This window comes from the organism of the source record quoted next, unplaced genomic scaffold (assembly GCF_019419815.1).
Source record: "Pyrus x bretschneideri cultivar Hongxiangsu unplaced genomic scaffold, Pyrus_bretschneideri_v1 Contig7, whole genome shotgun sequence".
In the NCBI taxonomy this organism is placed as follows: domain Eukaryota; kingdom Viridiplantae; phylum Streptophyta; class Magnoliopsida; order Rosales; family Rosaceae; genus Pyrus; species Pyrus x bretschneideri.
This window is the reverse complement of record NW_025999809.1, coordinates 6,063,017-6,079,757: the sequence shown is the minus strand read 5'-3', so window position 1 is coordinate 6,079,757 and position 16,741 is coordinate 6,063,017. Positions and strand designations below refer to the sequence as shown.

At 38.5% G+C, this 16,741-nt stretch overlaps 3 protein-coding genes across 7 annotated transcripts; 1 reads left to right on the top strand and 2 right to left on the bottom strand.

Moving 5' to 3' along the window:
- Positions 1–159: 159 nt before the first annotated feature.
- Positions 160–7,208, bottom strand: LOC103958868 (dolichyl-diphosphooligosaccharide--protein glycosyltransferase subunit 2). Of its 2 annotated transcripts, none has more exons than XM_009371186.3 (20): positions 7,046–7,208; positions 6,785–6,935; positions 6,276–6,468; positions 6,074–6,163; positions 5,518–5,580; positions 5,189–5,258; positions 4,857–4,921; positions 4,300–4,354; positions 4,014–4,141; positions 3,786–3,910; positions 3,577–3,646; positions 2,967–3,071; positions 2,753–2,842; positions 2,519–2,667; positions 2,208–2,319; positions 2,047–2,130; positions 1,573–1,653; positions 1,265–1,489; positions 914–1,036; positions 160–566 (listed from the first exon to the last, which is right to left on the bottom strand). In XM_009371186.3, exons 2-20 carry the CDS (start codon positions 6,931–6,933, stop codon positions 450–452), a joined length of 2,094 nt encoding a protein of 697 aa, XP_009369461.2. In that variant the 5' UTR covers positions 6,934–6,935; positions 7,046–7,208; the 3' UTR covers positions 160–449. The 2 variants fall into 2 exon arrangements, with proteins under 2 accessions (XP_009369461.2, XP_009369463.2); XM_009371188.3 differs by having other exon boundaries at positions 3,786–3,901.
- A 4,730-nt stretch (positions 7,209–11,938) lies between these two features.
- On the bottom strand, positions 11,939–13,365 carry LOC103958867 (H/ACA ribonucleoprotein complex subunit 3-like protein). 3 transcript variants are annotated; one of them, XM_009371184.2, is made up of 4 exons: positions 13,213–13,365; positions 12,860–12,938; positions 12,717–12,759; positions 11,939–12,208 (listed from the first exon to the last, which is right to left on the bottom strand). In XM_009371184.2, the coding sequence occupies exons 2-4, from the start codon at positions 12,911–12,913 to the stop codon at positions 12,111–12,113; spliced, it is 195 nt and encodes a 64-aa protein (XP_009369459.1). In that variant the 5' UTR covers positions 12,914–12,938; positions 13,213–13,365; the 3' UTR covers positions 11,939–12,110. The 3 variants fall into 3 exon arrangements, with proteins under 3 accessions (XP_009369459.1, XP_009369460.1, XP_048429970.1); XM_009371185.3 differs by having other exon boundaries at positions 12,860–12,935; positions 13,213–13,361; XM_048574013.1 differs by having other exon boundaries at positions 12,860–12,956; positions 13,213–13,230.
- Positions 13,366–13,732: 367 nt separating this feature from the next.
- Positions 13,733–16,008, top strand: LOC103958866 (uncharacterized protein At1g03900). 2 transcript variants are annotated; one of them, XR_007254351.1, is made up of 4 exons: positions 13,733–14,492; positions 14,570–14,833; positions 15,305–15,491; positions 15,689–16,008. XR_007254351.1 is itself a non-coding variant. In XM_009371183.3 (3 exons), exons 1-3 carry the CDS (start codon positions 14,001–14,003, stop codon positions 15,755–15,757), a joined length of 825 nt encoding a protein of 274 aa, XP_009369458.2. In that variant the 5' UTR covers positions 13,735–14,000; the 3' UTR covers positions 15,758–16,008. The 2 variants fall into 2 exon arrangements, 1 of the variants encoding a protein (XP_009369458.2); XM_009371183.3 differs by lacking the exon at positions 15,305–15,491 and having other exon boundaries at positions 13,735–14,492.
- Positions 16,009–16,741: the final 733 nt, after the last annotated feature.

The following is a 16,741-nucleotide window of genomic DNA, read 5'->3' as shown; positions in this document are numbered from 1 at the left end:
ATTTTTCCTATGCACTCGAGTTCAAAATCCCCTCTTACGCCCCTGGCCCCTTGAATTCGACTACGAGTCTTTAACATGTCAAAGTTTTCGACTACCAAGTCACGAAAGAGTCGGGAAAGGAAAAACTGATGAGAATAATGATGTAATCGACGCAGTTCCTTGCAAAGTTATGTACTTTTGATATGTCGAAGTTACACTAATGATGTGAAGAGATGAAACCCGTCCCGTGGGTACAACTTTCTTTTTCGATAAATATGATTTATGGGTAAATAAAATTCTGAAGTTAAAGAGGTACATGTATAACATAACAAAGAGCCCTACAAAATTTGTTCTATAGACTCCCACGCTCTGTTCGTCTCTAAACGAAAGTTTCCTCACCCTTTCGATATCTCTTTCAAGGCCGAAAATTCTTTTAACCTCTCTAAATGGGAGATTGCTTGATTGCCATTTCAAGCAGATTTCAACTTGGAAGACGTAGAGGCCAGGTGGGAAAGAATCCGGTGTCCGACAAACAGCAAGAAGGCTCCCAACAATCCAAGCGTTTTGAGAGTCGTAAATAGATCCAACTGTACATGGAACAAACAAGTAGACAAAGCTTAATCCATGTGCAGGGAAACTAAAATGACGTTTACTAGTATGCCTAATCTTAAACAACATCTTTGTATGGTTGCCTCAGAAACTGCATTCAAAAGCCAAAATCATCTTCAATAAGCGTGCCCTGTGTTGCGAACAAAATATGGAATCTTACTTTGAAACCAAACCGTGAATACTCATATATATTAGTGTTATTTTTTGGGTTCTAGAACAGGTTACCCTATAAATATTAAAATGGGATCGTCCAGATCATTGGGGATATGAAGCAGATGGGAACCTTCCTGACTTAAAGTGCAAGTAAACAGAATTAATGGCATACCTTCAACCAGAAGAGCACATAGAGCAAAAGAACTGCAGCGATGCCAACATGGAATAGTATACCGAAGGTAGCGGGTACTGCTGAAGTGGGGAAATTCTTCAGATTCACCCCCAAGCGTAATAGCTGTTTAATACATAAAATACAGTTAATTAGAATACAAAATGGGTAAAAACTTCAGAATGTTGACAGCCACCAAATCTCTTTCGGCCCCTTCGTACTCTAGAGAATGTCAGTTTATAAACAGGTCACCTCAAACCAACTTGGACTTTCCAAGGGTATTCGAGCATGAACTGTTAATAAATTTCAGAGCCAAATGACAACAGATCAAGGATTCACTTAAGAAAGACTCACTCCAATAAAAAATCCAATCATTGGCAAAAGCACGAGGCCCAAGAAAACGAGAGAGAGCTCCTGAGAAGGACGCTTTTCTGGAACCCTAAAGATATGGGTTATCTCAGCTTTGGGCCCGTACTTTGAGTAAGGATCAACAGCTGGAGAAGGAGGGCGGGAGGCCTTCTCAGGTGCTTCTGGTAGATCCAAATCAATCTGGCCAATAGCCCGTAAGAAAGAGTTTTCCTGTAAAGGAAAGAAGTTCGCTTAGACAACAGCTCCTAAAAACTAAAAACAATTTTAAAAACTTGAGGAAAGCTCACGCTTACCATTACAGCATCGCCAACAGTTAGTTGAATATCATAACTACCAGACAGATAGTAAAACTTCTCAACTAATCCGAGAAAATCCTGTAAGAAGATACCAAAACCAATCAAAACAAAGAAATTAAAGAGCTCTCCTTGGGGGTATATCCATGACCTAAGATGGTGAAAACTGCACTTTTATATTATTCAGGTATCCAGACATTAATCATGGGTTTATTTATCACAGTATCACCTAATAGATAAATTAAAAAAAGAAAAATCTAAAGATCTACATTTCTAAAAGAGCGCTGCATGGCTCCACATAGTGTTCGCAAAAATCAGGCCCATTTGACTGCACATTCATGCATAGTGCATCTATGCAGGGAAAAAAAAAATCACATGTGAGTTGTGAAGTACGCTTTCAACTGACATTCTTGAAAAAAAAAAAAAAAAAAAAAAAAAGCCAAAAGTTAGGGGATGAAATCAAAGAAACTTTACCAGTATTTTCGCAAACTTTTGGCCAGAGATTCCCACCACAAAGATATGTTCAACCTTGGTCTCATGTGTTAACTTAAGAAATACCTGTGGCCCAACAAACGCCTAAGAGAACTGAACGGAGAGCATTTACTTAAGAATACAAATAGACACAGAATACAAACCTGATGAGGCTTAAAAGCATGCCCAGAAGGAGTGGTCAATTGAAAGGATAGACGCAGCTTTTGGAGGTGGTTAGCTGATAGCGACACAGTACTTCCTCTGGCTAAATCTAGTCTGGTAAATCGACGACATATAAGTAACAAAAAGTTTATATATTTCAGAAGTGAATAAGCACGGCCTTTGTCATATAACAATTATAAAAAAAAAAAATCCACGTTCACCATGTGATTACAAGCATCAACTTGCAGACAAAAATTCAGAAGAAGAAATGATAGAGCAGGAAATATAAACCAAATAAACTTTGAGTACGTACTTTTTCTGGGTTTCTATGCTCCCAATGTCACTATCTAGTACTGCAATCTCTGCATTTTCAATTTTGATAACTCCAGTGATAAATATCTGTACTTGAGTAGACCCTCCAGTTGCATAAACATTTTCTTCTTCAGAATCATGCAGAACCACCTACAAAAATTTGGTAAACTCAGTACAAATTGAGGCCACATGGAAGTTAGTCCAAAAGAATTCACCAAATGAAAGAGAAGGGTACCTCAAAGACAAATGTGTAACTTCCAACATCGATACTTTCTGGCAAAACATCCAAGAAATGGGACCCACTTTCTTTGTCAAACTTGAGTTCCTACATCACACACATGATAAAGCAGTGAACCAAACGCCATTCATGCAATAATCTTGTACAAAAGGGATATCCAAAACTAATTTTGTGATAGGAAGAAAACAAGGGAAAAAAAGTCATTACCCACCTGGCTTGCAATTTTAGACGCAGCTTTTGAACCAGGACTGAATGCTTTCACCAACTTCACTGTCAGAGGTGGTGCACTTGAACCAAGCACGGTATTCACTTTCACCTGATTCAAATTTCCAGTACAAATAACACACTCGAATTAACCAGAGTATGTTATTAGGCATAAGCAACATTAATTTGTAACTATATCTTTTCCTCAGCAAAAAAATTAATCCACAGCCGGGTGATATAACATTGATTCTGTGCAGGTCAATTAAAAGCAGTACACTTTAGAAAATAATATGAGCATAACTTAGTACAGGAGTTTGACTTTTGAAAAAGAGAACAAAAACAAAAAAAACAAAAATGTCAGATTGAGGAAAAAGGTAAACAGTGCAGATTTCAAAAAACAATACATACTATATATGTATAGATATATATCAAAGAAAAGGCATATCCTTCTATTGTAACCTAGGAGATATATATATATGTGTGTGTGTGTGTGTGTGTGTGTGTGTGTGCGTGTGTGTGTAACTGTGTACATATATATATATATATATATAAAATACGGTAATACCTCACAACAATCAGTTTCAAAGAAGAAATGCTGTGTTGATAAATTGACAAACCTGGAGCTGGTCTTTCTTGGTCAATGAAAGCACTGTAGCTGGAAGTGATAATACCAAAGGAATAGAGACCCTGCACCAGAAAAGAGAGAAAAAAAACACACAAATTAGGGCACAAAAAAGAAAATTCAACTTTAATGTTGCACTGCACGGTTAGAAATGCAAAATAATTGGAGATGCTATTCAATAAAAGAAAAGGGTTTAGCACTTGCTTATTGCTTTCCAAAGACGCTAATGAATCTATTTGGTTGAAAAAGTCTTTAGAATTGCCAGGAATGCCAATTCCAAGGAAAAATTTTGCTAGACCCAATATCTTGTCCCCTGGAATCTGCAAACTCTAAGCCAAAGCATTAGTATGCATACAATACCAACCCCATCATTCCCCAAAAAGAAACTGCATTGCACGGAAGAGCAGGAAAGAAAGTGGCACTGAGTATCACCTTTATGTTTCCAGATGTCACAGTTGCAAATGCTGTTAATCCTCGAATAACTGATGCAGTACTTGAAAGAGGACTCTGATGCTCACGCAGATCAACAACTTTTTCATCAAAGTAAATGGTCCCATCATCTAGAAAACATAGTTATATTATTTCACATGAATAACAAATATACCAGATAATTAAATGACAAAACCAAACTGAAAGCAGGATTGAATAATTCATGAAAATAAAACAAACACCCTTATAAGGAGACATCTGTTGGAAAATGATACATAGATACACATACCATATTTCTCAATACTGTCAAAAAGCTTCAAAATATCACTTTTCAATGTACCAATCTGCCCAGAGACAACATCATCGAGTATTAATAAAAATGAAATATATAATAAAAAGGACAAAAAATTTACAATAACAGAGTAGAAGCACATTATACAAATAAGATTTATACAACTGATTACACATCTATATAAAAAAAGACTAAATGGCACTGACAAATAAGTCCACTGATATTGGTAATTATTTGGTCAGTGTGTAAAGATATAACAATTCTGAGATATTGTATTAATTTACACTTCGTCTGTTTAAACATCCAATATACTATTAAATTAATGACATGCAATATATGAGACATGTTTCTATGCTGATCGTATAAACCACACTTGCATGCACAGTTAAACATAATGTGGCCAGAGGCCACATGTGCACCTTAAGCTTTCCAATGAATATAGTACACAACTCTTCTAGAGAAAATGAGTTCTTAGCATCAGTTCACTTTAGTTAAACATAACAAGAATATGTTTGATTGGTGCCTGTATAAGCAAGAGAAAGAATGTATACTGCCTTAGACTGATCAACTTCTGAAGATGCTAATGCGATAACTCCAGAAAGTGCTTCAAGAGCTAATCCTGCAAGAGGGGTAGCAAGCTCAAATAGTGAGTATAAGCCACTTACAGTTACTAAATATCTATACCATGTTCCGCAAAGATATAAAATAAATAGTAAAATAAATATTGGTCACCATAACAAAGAGCTGCTAAATCCCCTCTATTTGAATAAAGATCTAAGGGGAGCAAAGGAATTTAGGTGTCTAGAGCAAAAGTTAACACTTTACATCACCAATTGATCAGAAAAAGTTCTCCATGAAAAAATATGCAGCATAACAAAGTCATTACCAGCAGCATAGGTACTAGCCTCAGGATTATCCGAACTGAAGCGCCACCTTCCATCACTCTGGCTGAGAGACTGCAACAATATTTCACTATCATTCATAAATTCAAAACAGAAATATATTCTTATGCGAGACTTCAAAAAAAGTGAATGCAAAAGAGGGAAAATGATTGAGAGTTCAGAATCCAAACAACCCATTCGCATTACAAGGAAAATAAAGTTGTGACCAGATGCTAAGAATTATCTGACATAGCAAGTTCTGTCAGGACCTGGAGATAGCAAAAAACTGAAAATATTTCATCCAAGAAATACCACTAGTTGTTGTGGGAACTACCTTGATAGAATGGAAAACTCCACCAGCATCAGCAAGAAGTACATCGACTTCAGGACTTTGATCCTGCAGCAAGAAAGACAAAAGACAAGAATTAGGAAAAGAATTCATAATCTAAAGACGTGGCTGGTTTGGTATTGCTGTGCTTTGAAAAAAAACCACTTCTGCTGTGCTGTGAGAATAAGCTCATTATTGTTGCTTCACGTTTTCAGCTTTTTTTCACCCAAAACTGTGAAAATAAGCTGTTTTTAAGTGTTTACCAAACACCTTTTTGAGCTTAGCTTTTTTTTATACCCACTTTTTATAAAAGCACCTTAGTACCAAACCAATACGTACGGTCTCAAAGAAACACAGAAAAGAGGCCCTTGCACAATAGTTCAAACAATTAAAATAGTAACATTATTCAAAATATTTGCTTTTTCCCTGCATAGAGTTGATCTTATTTTCATAAATCACCATTCCTACATTTTGAATCTGCAGCCAAACTAAGACCTCAAACCAAAAAGAAGATGTAAACCTGAGTTGGAAAGTGCTGCCAAAAGGTAGATCAACAATTTACCTTAATAAGTACCAAGCTTCCAATTGAGTAGTAGAACTCGAGCAATGAACTTGCACCATTGACATTAGTTTTAAGTTCTGAAGCAATGCCCTAGACAAGGAATTAAGAATTAGTCACCAACTTCATTATTCTTCCGCATAACTCATAAATAATTACTTTCATGTCGAGAACAAAGAAAAGGGTGCTAAAGACTTAACAGTACCTCAAATACTTCATTAATAACCGTGCATTCCAAAATGCCGTTAACCTTTAAGGCATAGAACAAATACTTTGGGGCAGACGACGATGACCTGAGTTTTTCAACAACAGACTGACAAGTAGTGGTCCGTATATCGGACTTCTTATTAATCCCAAGAACCTCGAACGATCTTAAGGCTTCATATGCCTCTTCTAAACTGTCAACAATTTATCGAAATCGAATAATTAAAATCAAATTTGAAAGCAATATCCAAAATAAACTACTCTAATCACGCAAATGAAAACAAATTCCACCAGAATTAAACGCTAACGGCGCATTATAGTAAAATGCAGGGAAAAAATCGAAACTTTAACCTCAAATCGCAGAATTCTCAGCGGTGACGTCATATAAAAGTGAAATAAATACCTTTTTAATTGATCAATCGGATCATCCAAAGCATTTCATTTTCTCAGAAACCAAACGGAAAATACAAAATTAAACAAAAAGACTAATCATTTCGAGGTTTGAATTACCTCCCGAACGATCCATCGACGGGCGCAAATAGCTCCGCAGCCGCGGACCGGTGAGAGTCGGAAATCGGGTGGAAGACAGAAGCAGCAGCATGGCAGATCGAAACCGCCAAAACCAGCACCAGAAATCCGCCGAGGCTTCCGGAAGCCATTCCTGCAACAGTAACGAAACCAACAGCTTCAGATACGTAAATTCACTCGCGCATTTGTGTACGAATGCGATTCGGAAGACGCTAGGGTTTCAGATCGAGAGGAGGAACGTACTGAGAGCGTTGGAGAGAGAGAGAGGGAGAGATGGTCAGCGGGGGTGAAGTTCCAGGGCGCGACGACTACCGGGCGAGTGAGTACTGAGGAGAGAGAGTGAAGACTCTGGGGCAGCTACGAACGAGGCCTTCTGATTGATCGCGGCCCGCGCGTGTAATTATCTTATTTTTACTTCTTTTTTTCTTTCTTTTTCTGTACTTTGTTGCCTATAAATTAACAATCCGGTCTTCTGATTGATCGAGGCCTGTCTCTGCTGTCCCTGTATTTCGAGTAAATATGTAAAAATCAATTTGCCTTTACGTGCCACATTATGATGGACACTAATGCCATTTCCAACCGAAGTATCCACAGGATCAGAGGATTGAAAATAGTCTGAAAATTATCTTCAACCGAAGGCTAGGTCAGATGGTTCTGAAAGGGCTAAAAGGCCAACCAGCGGGGCCAAAAGAGTCAGCCAGCCAGCCCTGGGCTAGGCCAGGAATTTAAGAATTGATGTCGGATATAACCTACATCATTGTTATTAATCTTGTCAGTTATATCCGACAGGAATTTTTAAAAAAATATTTGAATCTAACGGCTAGCTGACATCAACTAGCCGTTGCTAGCTAAAGCCAGTTACCGTTGTATTCTTTTTTCTTTTTCTTTTTTTGGTTTTTTGGGCCTTTTTTTAAAAAAAAAAATTTCTTAAAAATTCTATTTTTTTTTCTTATAAATACTTAAACCATTCATTCACCATTCCTCACAATTTTTTCACTATTCCTACACCATTTCAATTCTCATATTTTCTTACCTCTTTCAAAAATATTTCCTTCAATTATTTCAATAATTTTCAAATGGCCTCATTTGCAACAAAAGGTAGGGCTTTGACCCGAAAAGAAGATGAAGCCCTTTGCAGGGCTCATAGATGGGTGTCGAAAGATAGTGTGAGGAGAAATTATCAAACAAGTGAAGGTGTTTGGACTCGTGTGTCCAAAAAATACTTAGAGTTCTACGAAGGCACTACTCCATTGAATGTTCGAAATCACGAGAGTTGTTCTTCAGGATGGAAGAAACATCTTCACCCAAATTTGAACAAATGACATCAAGCACTGTTAGCAGCCGCAAATAGACATGAAAGCAGCGCTAACTACTAAGATGAAGTAAGTGTTTTCACAATTTATTTTAAATATTTAATTATATTACATTTAATTTCATGAATTACTTTCCTTTAATGTTTGTAAATACATTTAATTATAGGGAAAATTACACTTTACCACCTTAGGTTTGGGGTCGATTTCAATTCCTTACAACATCTTTAAAACATTTCATTTTCATACCTCAAGTACTATTTTATTTCAATATAATACATCCATTACATTTTTCATCCATTGATCTGTTAAGAGCTGATGTGGTTGCTACATTTGTGCCATGTGGTAAAAAAATAATTTTTTAATTTTTTTTAAAACTTGAATCTTCTCAAAAAAAAAAAACTGAAATTGAAATTGAAACCCACCTCCCTGGAACCCCTACCCCCGCAAAACAAACCCAGAAACCTTATTCCCCCCTCCCCCCACACGACCCACCTCACCCAAAAATGTTATCCCCCTGACCCATGCACAGGCAAGCTCCACGAATCCATGGCTACCTAGTTGTCTTCCACTTGCGAATCTTGGGACCAAGTTCATCACTGTCGACGTCAACGATTAAATCGAGATCATTGCAAATCATGGTTCAACATAGCAAAGCCGTGGGGAATCAGAAACAAGAGAGACCCAATTGGTGGCGGTGAAATCAACGGATTAATGAAGGTAGTTCGGGTACGAGTACTCCGCTGGCGGTTGACCAGATGAGTTCGTGCGGATGAAGATGGAGTCTCTACGGATGGCCTGCGAGAGTGAGATTCTGATCCACCAACAGGATTTAAATGCCTTCACACCAAAAACCCTCAAGTCCCCAAGTCCAGCTTCTCATTTAAGTCTTTGACTTACTTGATTTTTCAAAAATTACTTCAATTTAGGGTTTGTATCTGGGCTGTGTTTTTCCTCACAAACAACTTCCTCTCTTTCTCCCTCTCCTCGCTTCTCTTCTCTCTTCTCGCTTGGGTCTGGGGGGATAAGGTTTTTGAGTTTGTTTGCGGGGAGGGGTTTTAATTTTATTTATTTATTTTGATTTAAAATAAAAATTAAAAAAAAAATTGCCATGTGGCACACATTTGGCAACCACGTGACATAAATGTGGCAGCCACATTAACTCTTAATGGATCAATGGATGGAAAATGTAACGGATGTATTATATTGAAATAAAATAGTACTTGAGGTATGAAAGTGAAATGTTTTAAAGATGTTGTAAGGAATTGAAATCAACCCCAAATCTGAGGTGGTAAAGTGTAATTTACCCTTAATTATCTTACATTTAATTTCATAAATTAATTTCCTTTAATTTTTGTAATTATATTTTCTACGTACGCCGAGCGGAAGAATTGTATATGGAGGGTAGCTCAAAACCCTTTTAGTTTCATAGTTGTTAGGAAATTTGTAAAGGGTGGGTGTTATTTGAGGATCCACCTCAACATAGAGTAGGTCCTACGCCGGTGTTTGGAACTACATCCTTATCTGCAAATATGGATGAAGATGGATGTCCTACCATTCAACAAACAAGGGTAGAAAATCTGTCTTTAGGTGAAGGTTCTATACCTAGGGTTATGGGACGAAACAAGGCACAAATGTTGAAGGAAAAAGGTAAGGCAAATGATGATTACGCCGCTCAATAGGAAGTGGCAGCCTCATTGCAATTAATGGCGGAGCAAACTGCCCTTGAGGCGGAAGAAAGGAACCGTAGGCATGAAGAATGGGTCAAACAAATACAAGAAGAGATGGATGATAAGAATATGGAAAGGAACGCTTCGAATTACACTCCAATGAGTAAGGCCTATTTTGATAGGAAAAAAAAAGAAAAGAAATTATGACCCGACGACAACTGTTTGCCTCTAACTATACTCCTACAATGGCGGATGATGAAGATGATGTTAATTATGGATACTAAATTTAAGTTGTTGTAATTTTTAAATTTAAGTTAATGTTGTTTTTAAATTTAATTTGTCGTTTTTAAATTTAAATAATAAATTATGTTTGGCCCTAGGGCCCTTTGGCCTTTGATTGGAGATGGTTTTTTGTGACAGGGCTAAAACGAGCCTTATGGCCCTTTGACTCTCGATTGGAGATGGAAACAAATATGACCATGTACTGTTCATTAAAATATTAATTTCTTGGAGGGCCAGAGGGCTAAAACGAGCCCTCTCGCCAGCCTTCGATTAACGATGACCTAAGACCATCTCCAACCGAATGAGGGCCAGAGGGATCCTCTAAGAAATTAATATTTTAATAAATAGTGCAGGGTTATATTTCTTACCATCTCTAACCGAGGGCCAAGAGGGCCATATGGCTCGTTTTAGTCCTATCACAAAAAACCGCATCCAATTGAATGCCAAAGGGCTATAGTATGGAATGTGAAGAATTGAAATAAAATGAGGTAAGATAATATGAAATGGTGAAAAATATGTGAGAAATAGTGTAGGAAAAAAATTAGGGGAAAAAAAAATGGGATGGGAATAAAAAAAAACAAAAAGTGGGATGTGACAAAAAAAAAACCTGAGCCCTAAACTCTAAAATGGGTTGGGCAAATGGAAAGAAATAAAATAAAATAATAATAATAATGGGCTAGCCAGCGGACTGGTTGAACATGGCCACCCGATTGGCCCTTTGGCCCTTTTTTGTCCCGTAGGACTCATGAGCCCTTTGGCCTAACTCTCGGTTGGAAACAGTTTTTGAGCTATTTTCGGCCCTCTAGACCCTTCGGTTGGAGATGGTCTAAGACAATGTAGTTTGTGTCACTAATATTACAAACGGGTCACGTGGGTCGTGTTCATATATATTTACAAATGTGAGAACTAAAATTTGACACAAATAAATAGCAAATTTGATAGTAAATTTATTGTGTAACTTAACCAGAATAGCCATAAGGAAAAAAAAGGCCTGTAGATGATAATGATGAAGGGCATCGTGTCTAGACGGAATTGATGCGCAAAAGGTACCATGTAGTGCGGAACATTCCGAGTCTCACGTCAAATAACTAAATGCACCTCGAGGTGCTGCTGAAGAACTGGAGTTGTATTCGTTATGTGGAATCAATGCTCTGGCCGAAAGAGCTTTAGACCATCTCTAATCGAAGAAGAGCTAGATAACTCATTTTAGCCCTCTGGCCCTCCAAGAAATTAATATTTTAATGAACAGTGCAGAGTCATACTTCTTACCATCTCCAACCAAGAGGCCAAAGGGCCATAAGCCAAACATAACCCTATACCAAAAAACCATCTCCAATCGAAGGCCAAAGGGCTATAGTATGGAATGTGAAGAATTGAAATAAAATGAGATAAGATAATATGGAATGGTGAAAAATATATGAGAAATGATGTAGAAACAAAATTAGAAATTAAAAAAAAAAAAAAAAAAAAGTAGGCTAGCTAGCTAAAGATGGCTAGCCGGTTGGTTTTTTGGTCTTTTTATATCCCATGAAATCCATGAGCTCTTTGGCCTAATCCTTAATTGGAGACGGTTTTCAAACCATTTTCGACCCTCTAACCCTCTGAACCTTTCGGTTGAAGATGATCTTACCTTTAGCACCTGGCTTTCTGCGGCACCCTTGTGTTGCGGAAAAAGCCACAATATTTTTTTAAGCAATCTTTTGTATAACTTTGGTGTTAAACGAGGTTGTCAAACATTGGCTAGTACAGACGAACCCTCGGCACCCGAGTTCGAATGCCCCTCCCCGCACTTTAGATTGGTTAAAATGAACTCCGAAATTGGATTAAGGTGCGATTCAAATCCATGGTTGTATATGTACCTTAACTTCGGTAGACAAAACCTTAACAGATAATCAGTCCACAATCATTTGTGGTGCCGCTACATACCGGTGGTAGACATTCAGTTACAGTCCCGAAAAGGTTCAACTAGATAACACACCTATTAAAACTTCAAGCTCCGAGACACTTCAAACGACGACATGAAAGCAGCTGAAACATGTGAAGTAGTCAGTACTTTAGAGGTGACTGCTGGGTTGGCAACAATCCAAAGCGCTTCTTCAGAAGATACCTTTGCCTTGAATATTTGTCATCAGGGGAGAAGCGGGCTGCAGTTAATCATGGGAACGAAACGGTTTAGTAACAAAAAAGAACTGGAACGCTTTTCGCACGGAACATTAAGAAGAGTAACAGACAACAGATCATCACAGAACTCACAACTTGTACACACATAACACAACCATTCAGAGTACAACATCGAGAATTCAGAAACAATCAGGCAACAGAGAAGACGTAAGTTACAGCAATCTATCTTATACTTTTGCATTTACAATAGCAATGATCGGAAAAATCTCGTGAAAGATTACAACCCCAAGCATCTAGAAATATCCAAAGGATTCGTAGTAAACAACCAGCCAGGAACTTAGGACTACTTTTGATTTCATCCGTCTCCTACCATCGCGCTAGCAGTAAACAGTGAAGATCCCATACTATATCAACAACAGGGTACAATACCCTCACTAGTCACAACATAACAATCAATGCAATCACCGATTCAGACAACTATCAAAGCAGAAAAGCTTATAGCAAGCTCGAAAAAAGACACAAACATCTCACCGGGATGGGCAGATTGCGTAGCATGCCCAAGTGGTGATTCCCTCTGCATTCACAAAAGCAAATGAAAAGCTCAATAAGTACCTTAAAAACCGGCAAGTTACTACGTGTTCTAACAACCCAAAACACTCATCATCATCACATACCTTGGTGGTGTACACTTTGTTGCCATTCTCGTTTATGTAGTACTGAAGATACATGCTGCCTGCTTTTTTCTTCAAACTGCTGAAAATTAAAGCAATTCTGCATGAAACCCTCACAGAAATCCTTATTAAAAAAAAACCCCACTGAAAATTTTCCGATTGAAATCAACCCATTAACTCCAACTAGTAAAATCCCTAGAAAATTTCTCGATATTTATTTTGGCGCTAAAAAATCTCGAATTTTATCAAAAAATGGTTAAGTAATCTTGAACTTGGAGGTTTTAAAACATGAAAATTATGAACTATTAAGGAGAAAAGATAAGAAATTGTTCAGAAAAAACATATTAAATTCGTACCTGAGCGCTCCAAAATGTAGGCGGATGAGAAAGTGCTTGGCGTCCGCGCTAGGGTTTAAGGTCAGTGAAGGCTCGCGGAGATATAGGCTGGATTAGTTTCCGAAATTACCCCTCTACTGTTGCTTATTGCCAAAACGAAACCCAAACTCTTGGCCCAGATAACAAAGCCCGAACTTCGACCACTTTGCTTAAATTTCCTAAAATCTGAAGCCCAATAGGCCCAATTCAATAGTAAGTAAGAGATTTAGAACCATATTTTTATGAAATTGTTATTGATACTCTGAAATGTAATCAGATCTCTCGTAACTTGTTAGTTTTATGTTACAATCATCAGGTACTTGATTCGATTGACACCAAGGTAGATGAGCGTCTCATAATTTCTTATAACTTGTTGGCCTTGTGGATCAGCTAAAGGTCAGCACGTCTTGAGTTTGATTTACGTCACGATTGAGATTGAGCTAAAAGGGTAAAAGGGTAATATCACATTATCTACTTTAGATAAAATCCAGTTGACCATTCAAGCAAACTCTGTCATTCACCTTCGAACCCACGACTCGCTGCAAACTCTTCTCATTTGAAACCTGCCGCCCACCATTTCCCCATTACTTCGAGTTCACGTCAAAATTCATCTCAAATTCTCCCCAAATCCAAATCACCAACTCCCTCACCAAAAATTTGATCCCCAAAAAAAAAATATTTTTTGTAATTTACTCGAATTATCAGCCGCATTGCTCGATCAGAATCCGGAAAAGCTCGAAGCTTTCTGCCCCCAGTTCGATCCCGAAACGATGTCGTTCGACGAGGAGGAGGAGGCGTTCGAGCACACGCTGCTCGTGGTCCGGGAGGTCGCAGTCTTCAAAATCCCGCCGCGAAGCACTTCCGGCGGATACAAGTGCGGCGAGTGGCTCCAGTCTGATAAGATCTGGTCCGGTCGGCTCCGGGTCGTGTCGTGCAAGGACCGGTGCGAGATCCGGCTGGAGGATCCGAACTCCAGCGAGCTCTTTGCCGCCTGCTTTGTCCACCCGGGCCAGCGCGAGACCTCCGTCGAGACCGTCCTCGACTCGTCGCGCTACTTCGTACTCAAGATCGAGGACGGCACCGGGAAGCACGCCTTCATCGGGCTAGGGTTCGCGGAGCGGAACGAAGCGTTCGATTTCAACGTGGCGCTTTCGGACCACGAGAAGTACGTGAAGAGGGAGCACGAGAAGGAGAGCAACGGCGGCGAAACCAGCGACGAGGGCCACATCGATATTCATCCCGCCCTCAATCATAGATTGAAAGTATGAAAATTTTTACTTTAATTTCACATTTTTAGTGAGCAATTTCGTTTATTTATGTCAGTTTTGGGGATCTGAAGGAAGGTGAAACGATAAGGATAAATGTGAAGCCAAAGCCGACGAGTGGGGCCGGGATGCTGTCCGCCGCCGGGCTATCCGGGACGACGAAGGCAAAACCTATTAGTTTGGGGTTGGCTCCGCCACCTGGGTCCGGGAAAGTTAGGTCGGCTCTGCCACCACCTCCCAATGACCCTGTTGCTGCTAGAATCAGCTCTGGTGTTGTCAAGTCGCCGGATAACACAAGACGTGGATCGGACCCGTTATCGGATCTTTCCCAGATTGAGGTATGCAAATGTTAGTCATTGTTGTTTTGGCACTACATTTCTTGTTCAGCTGTAATTGTTCTTCATCTTGAATTTGAAATTCGAAGTTCAAAATCAAATGGAATGTGTCTTTGAGTTTCAGTAAATATTAGCTATAGCATTTGTCATCGAACTTAGCTGACTAAAATGCTAGAATTCCACCTTCAGCATTTGCGTTTTGATTTGTTTAATGCTCTAATCTAGTCTAAACTATGGAACTTGAGTGCATAGGAAGGCACAAATTGTTTGATCGTATCTGTGTTGATTTTATGGAGACCTTGAGTATCAATTGTTTGTTGATAGACTGATCTCTGTTGTCTGTGCGTATTATTGAATTTTGATTGTATCCGTGTTGTTTGAATGGTAATGTCGAAGTATGTCTTGAGTGACTTGCTGCTTCTGACCATATATGGCGCATGTTTGTCATCAATGTCCCTAACTTATTTGATACTGGCCTTACCTGCCCTTCAATTCCTGATTGACCTGAAAAGTTGGTTCTGAGTCCCATTCTGAGAACGGCAAGCTCAGAATGAGTAGCTAGCCAACATTAGTTTATGTCCATACCTTATTGTCATGTGCGTTCAAAGTTTGAACATGTAGGAAGTGATTGCAATCAGAAAGCTTAGTTCTAGCAAATTTGGTATTGTTTTTCCTTTTGTTTCACCTGCTTTCTTCTGCGTCCTTTGTTTTTATGTCGATCGATGCATTTCTTCTCCCACAAAGGAAAAAGATGCAAACTCTGTCAGTGCTATGGACATTTTACTTATCGTTGCCTCTTGAAGAACCCTTTTTCCATAATTCTGATTACTGATGCATTTTCTTATGATTCATTTCCAGAGGAATCTTCCCCCCGCGACCGGATCAGGCTCGACAAAGACAAGTGCAGCTGGATGGGCGGCTTTCTGATTGTGTGAGCATCTGTTAATTATCATCGAGGTCTTCATTTGATTTTTTTTCTACCTTTTTTGAGGAAAAAGGAGTGAGAGGAAGGAATATGTGAGAAAGGAAAGAAAGCACGAGGTACCAAATACTTCCATATGTGTGTTTCCCCGCAATATATTTTCGAGCTTCTTTTGTTCATTGTGCCGGCTCTTTGTCAACTTACAGTTTCATGTTTTTGCTTCTATATAATAGAGAAATGTGCCTTATCTCTTTCATTTGCTATTTTCTCTGTTGTTTGTTCCTGGATGGATGTTAGTACTTGTATTATGCAATTTGACACTCTGGTCGACTCAAATAAGTTAGTTGGTCATTTTTGGTTCATTAATTTTGTAATAACAGCGCCGTCTGCCCATTAACGAAGGGGATGAGCGCAAAAGAGAGAACGGACGTGTGAAAATCACTCCCCTGTCATTTTCGTAGAAAACTTGAAACATATCTTGCCAAAACTCAAAGTAATTGTCTTTTTCATTACCGTATCAAGTGGTTTTTGTTGTGGCCTCCTTTCCACTAGAGTTGAGGGATAATTATCTCAAGAGTGCCTTGCAGGTTACTACTAGAATAAAAGTCCATAATTTTTCCATGGCTCTTTCGGGGGAACAGTCTTTTTCACAGCGCAATATTCTAAACTAGAGTAAATTGTAGTAACGGTGTTCTAACTTTAACTTAATTGGAGTAGTGGTCCTTTAATTGAAAATCTATTATCATTTGTCATTGGTCCCTTTATTTATCAAAACATGTAGTTATGATCTCTCAACTAAAAATCTATTACCACTGGTTCCTTAACTTTAATTCAACTAGAGAAATGGTTTCTCAACTATAACCAAATTTTAGCAATGATTCCTCAATTTAAACCCAATTGTAGCAATGATCCTTCCAACATAACTCATTTTGACAAATGTCTGACGAAGTTGACGAAAAAGATCATAGCTACACGTTTTGATGAGTTGA

Coding starts and splice junctions, on each gene's coding strand:
- LOC103958868 (XM_009371186.3), bottom strand. CDS start 6,933: ATGGCTTCCGGAAGCCTCGGCGGATTTCTGGTGCTGGTTTTGGCGGTT. Junction 5,581..6,073: donor GAAGCTTGGTACTTATTAAG/GTAAATTGTTGA, acceptor TTCTTGCTGCAG/GATCAAAGTCCTGAAGTCGA. Junction 2,668..2,752: donor GTTACACATTTGTCTTTGAG/GTACCCTTCTCT, acceptor AAATTTTTGTAG/GTGGTTCTGCATGATTCTGA.
- LOC103958867 (XM_009371184.2), bottom strand. CDS start 12,913: ATGTATCTTCAGTACTACATAAACGAGAATGGCAACAAAGTGTACACC. Junction 12,760..12,859: donor ACAAAGTGTACACCACCAAG/GTATGTGATGAT, acceptor TTGTGAATGCAG/AGGGAATCACCACTTGGGCA. Junction 12,209..12,716: donor TACGCAATCTGCCCATCCCG/GTGAGATGTTTG, acceptor GATTAACTGCAG/CCCGCTTCTCCCCTGATGAC.
- LOC103958866 (XM_009371183.3), top strand. CDS start 14,001: ATGTCGTTCGACGAGGAGGAGGAGGCGTTCGAGCACACGCTGCTCGTG. Junction 14,493..14,569: donor CCCTCAATCATAGATTGAAA/GTATGAAAATTT, acceptor GGGGATCTGAAG/GAAGGTGAAACGATAAGGAT. Junction 14,834..15,688: donor CGGATCTTTCCCAGATTGAG/GTATGCAAATGT, acceptor ATTCATTTCCAG/AGGAATCTTCCCCCCGCGAC.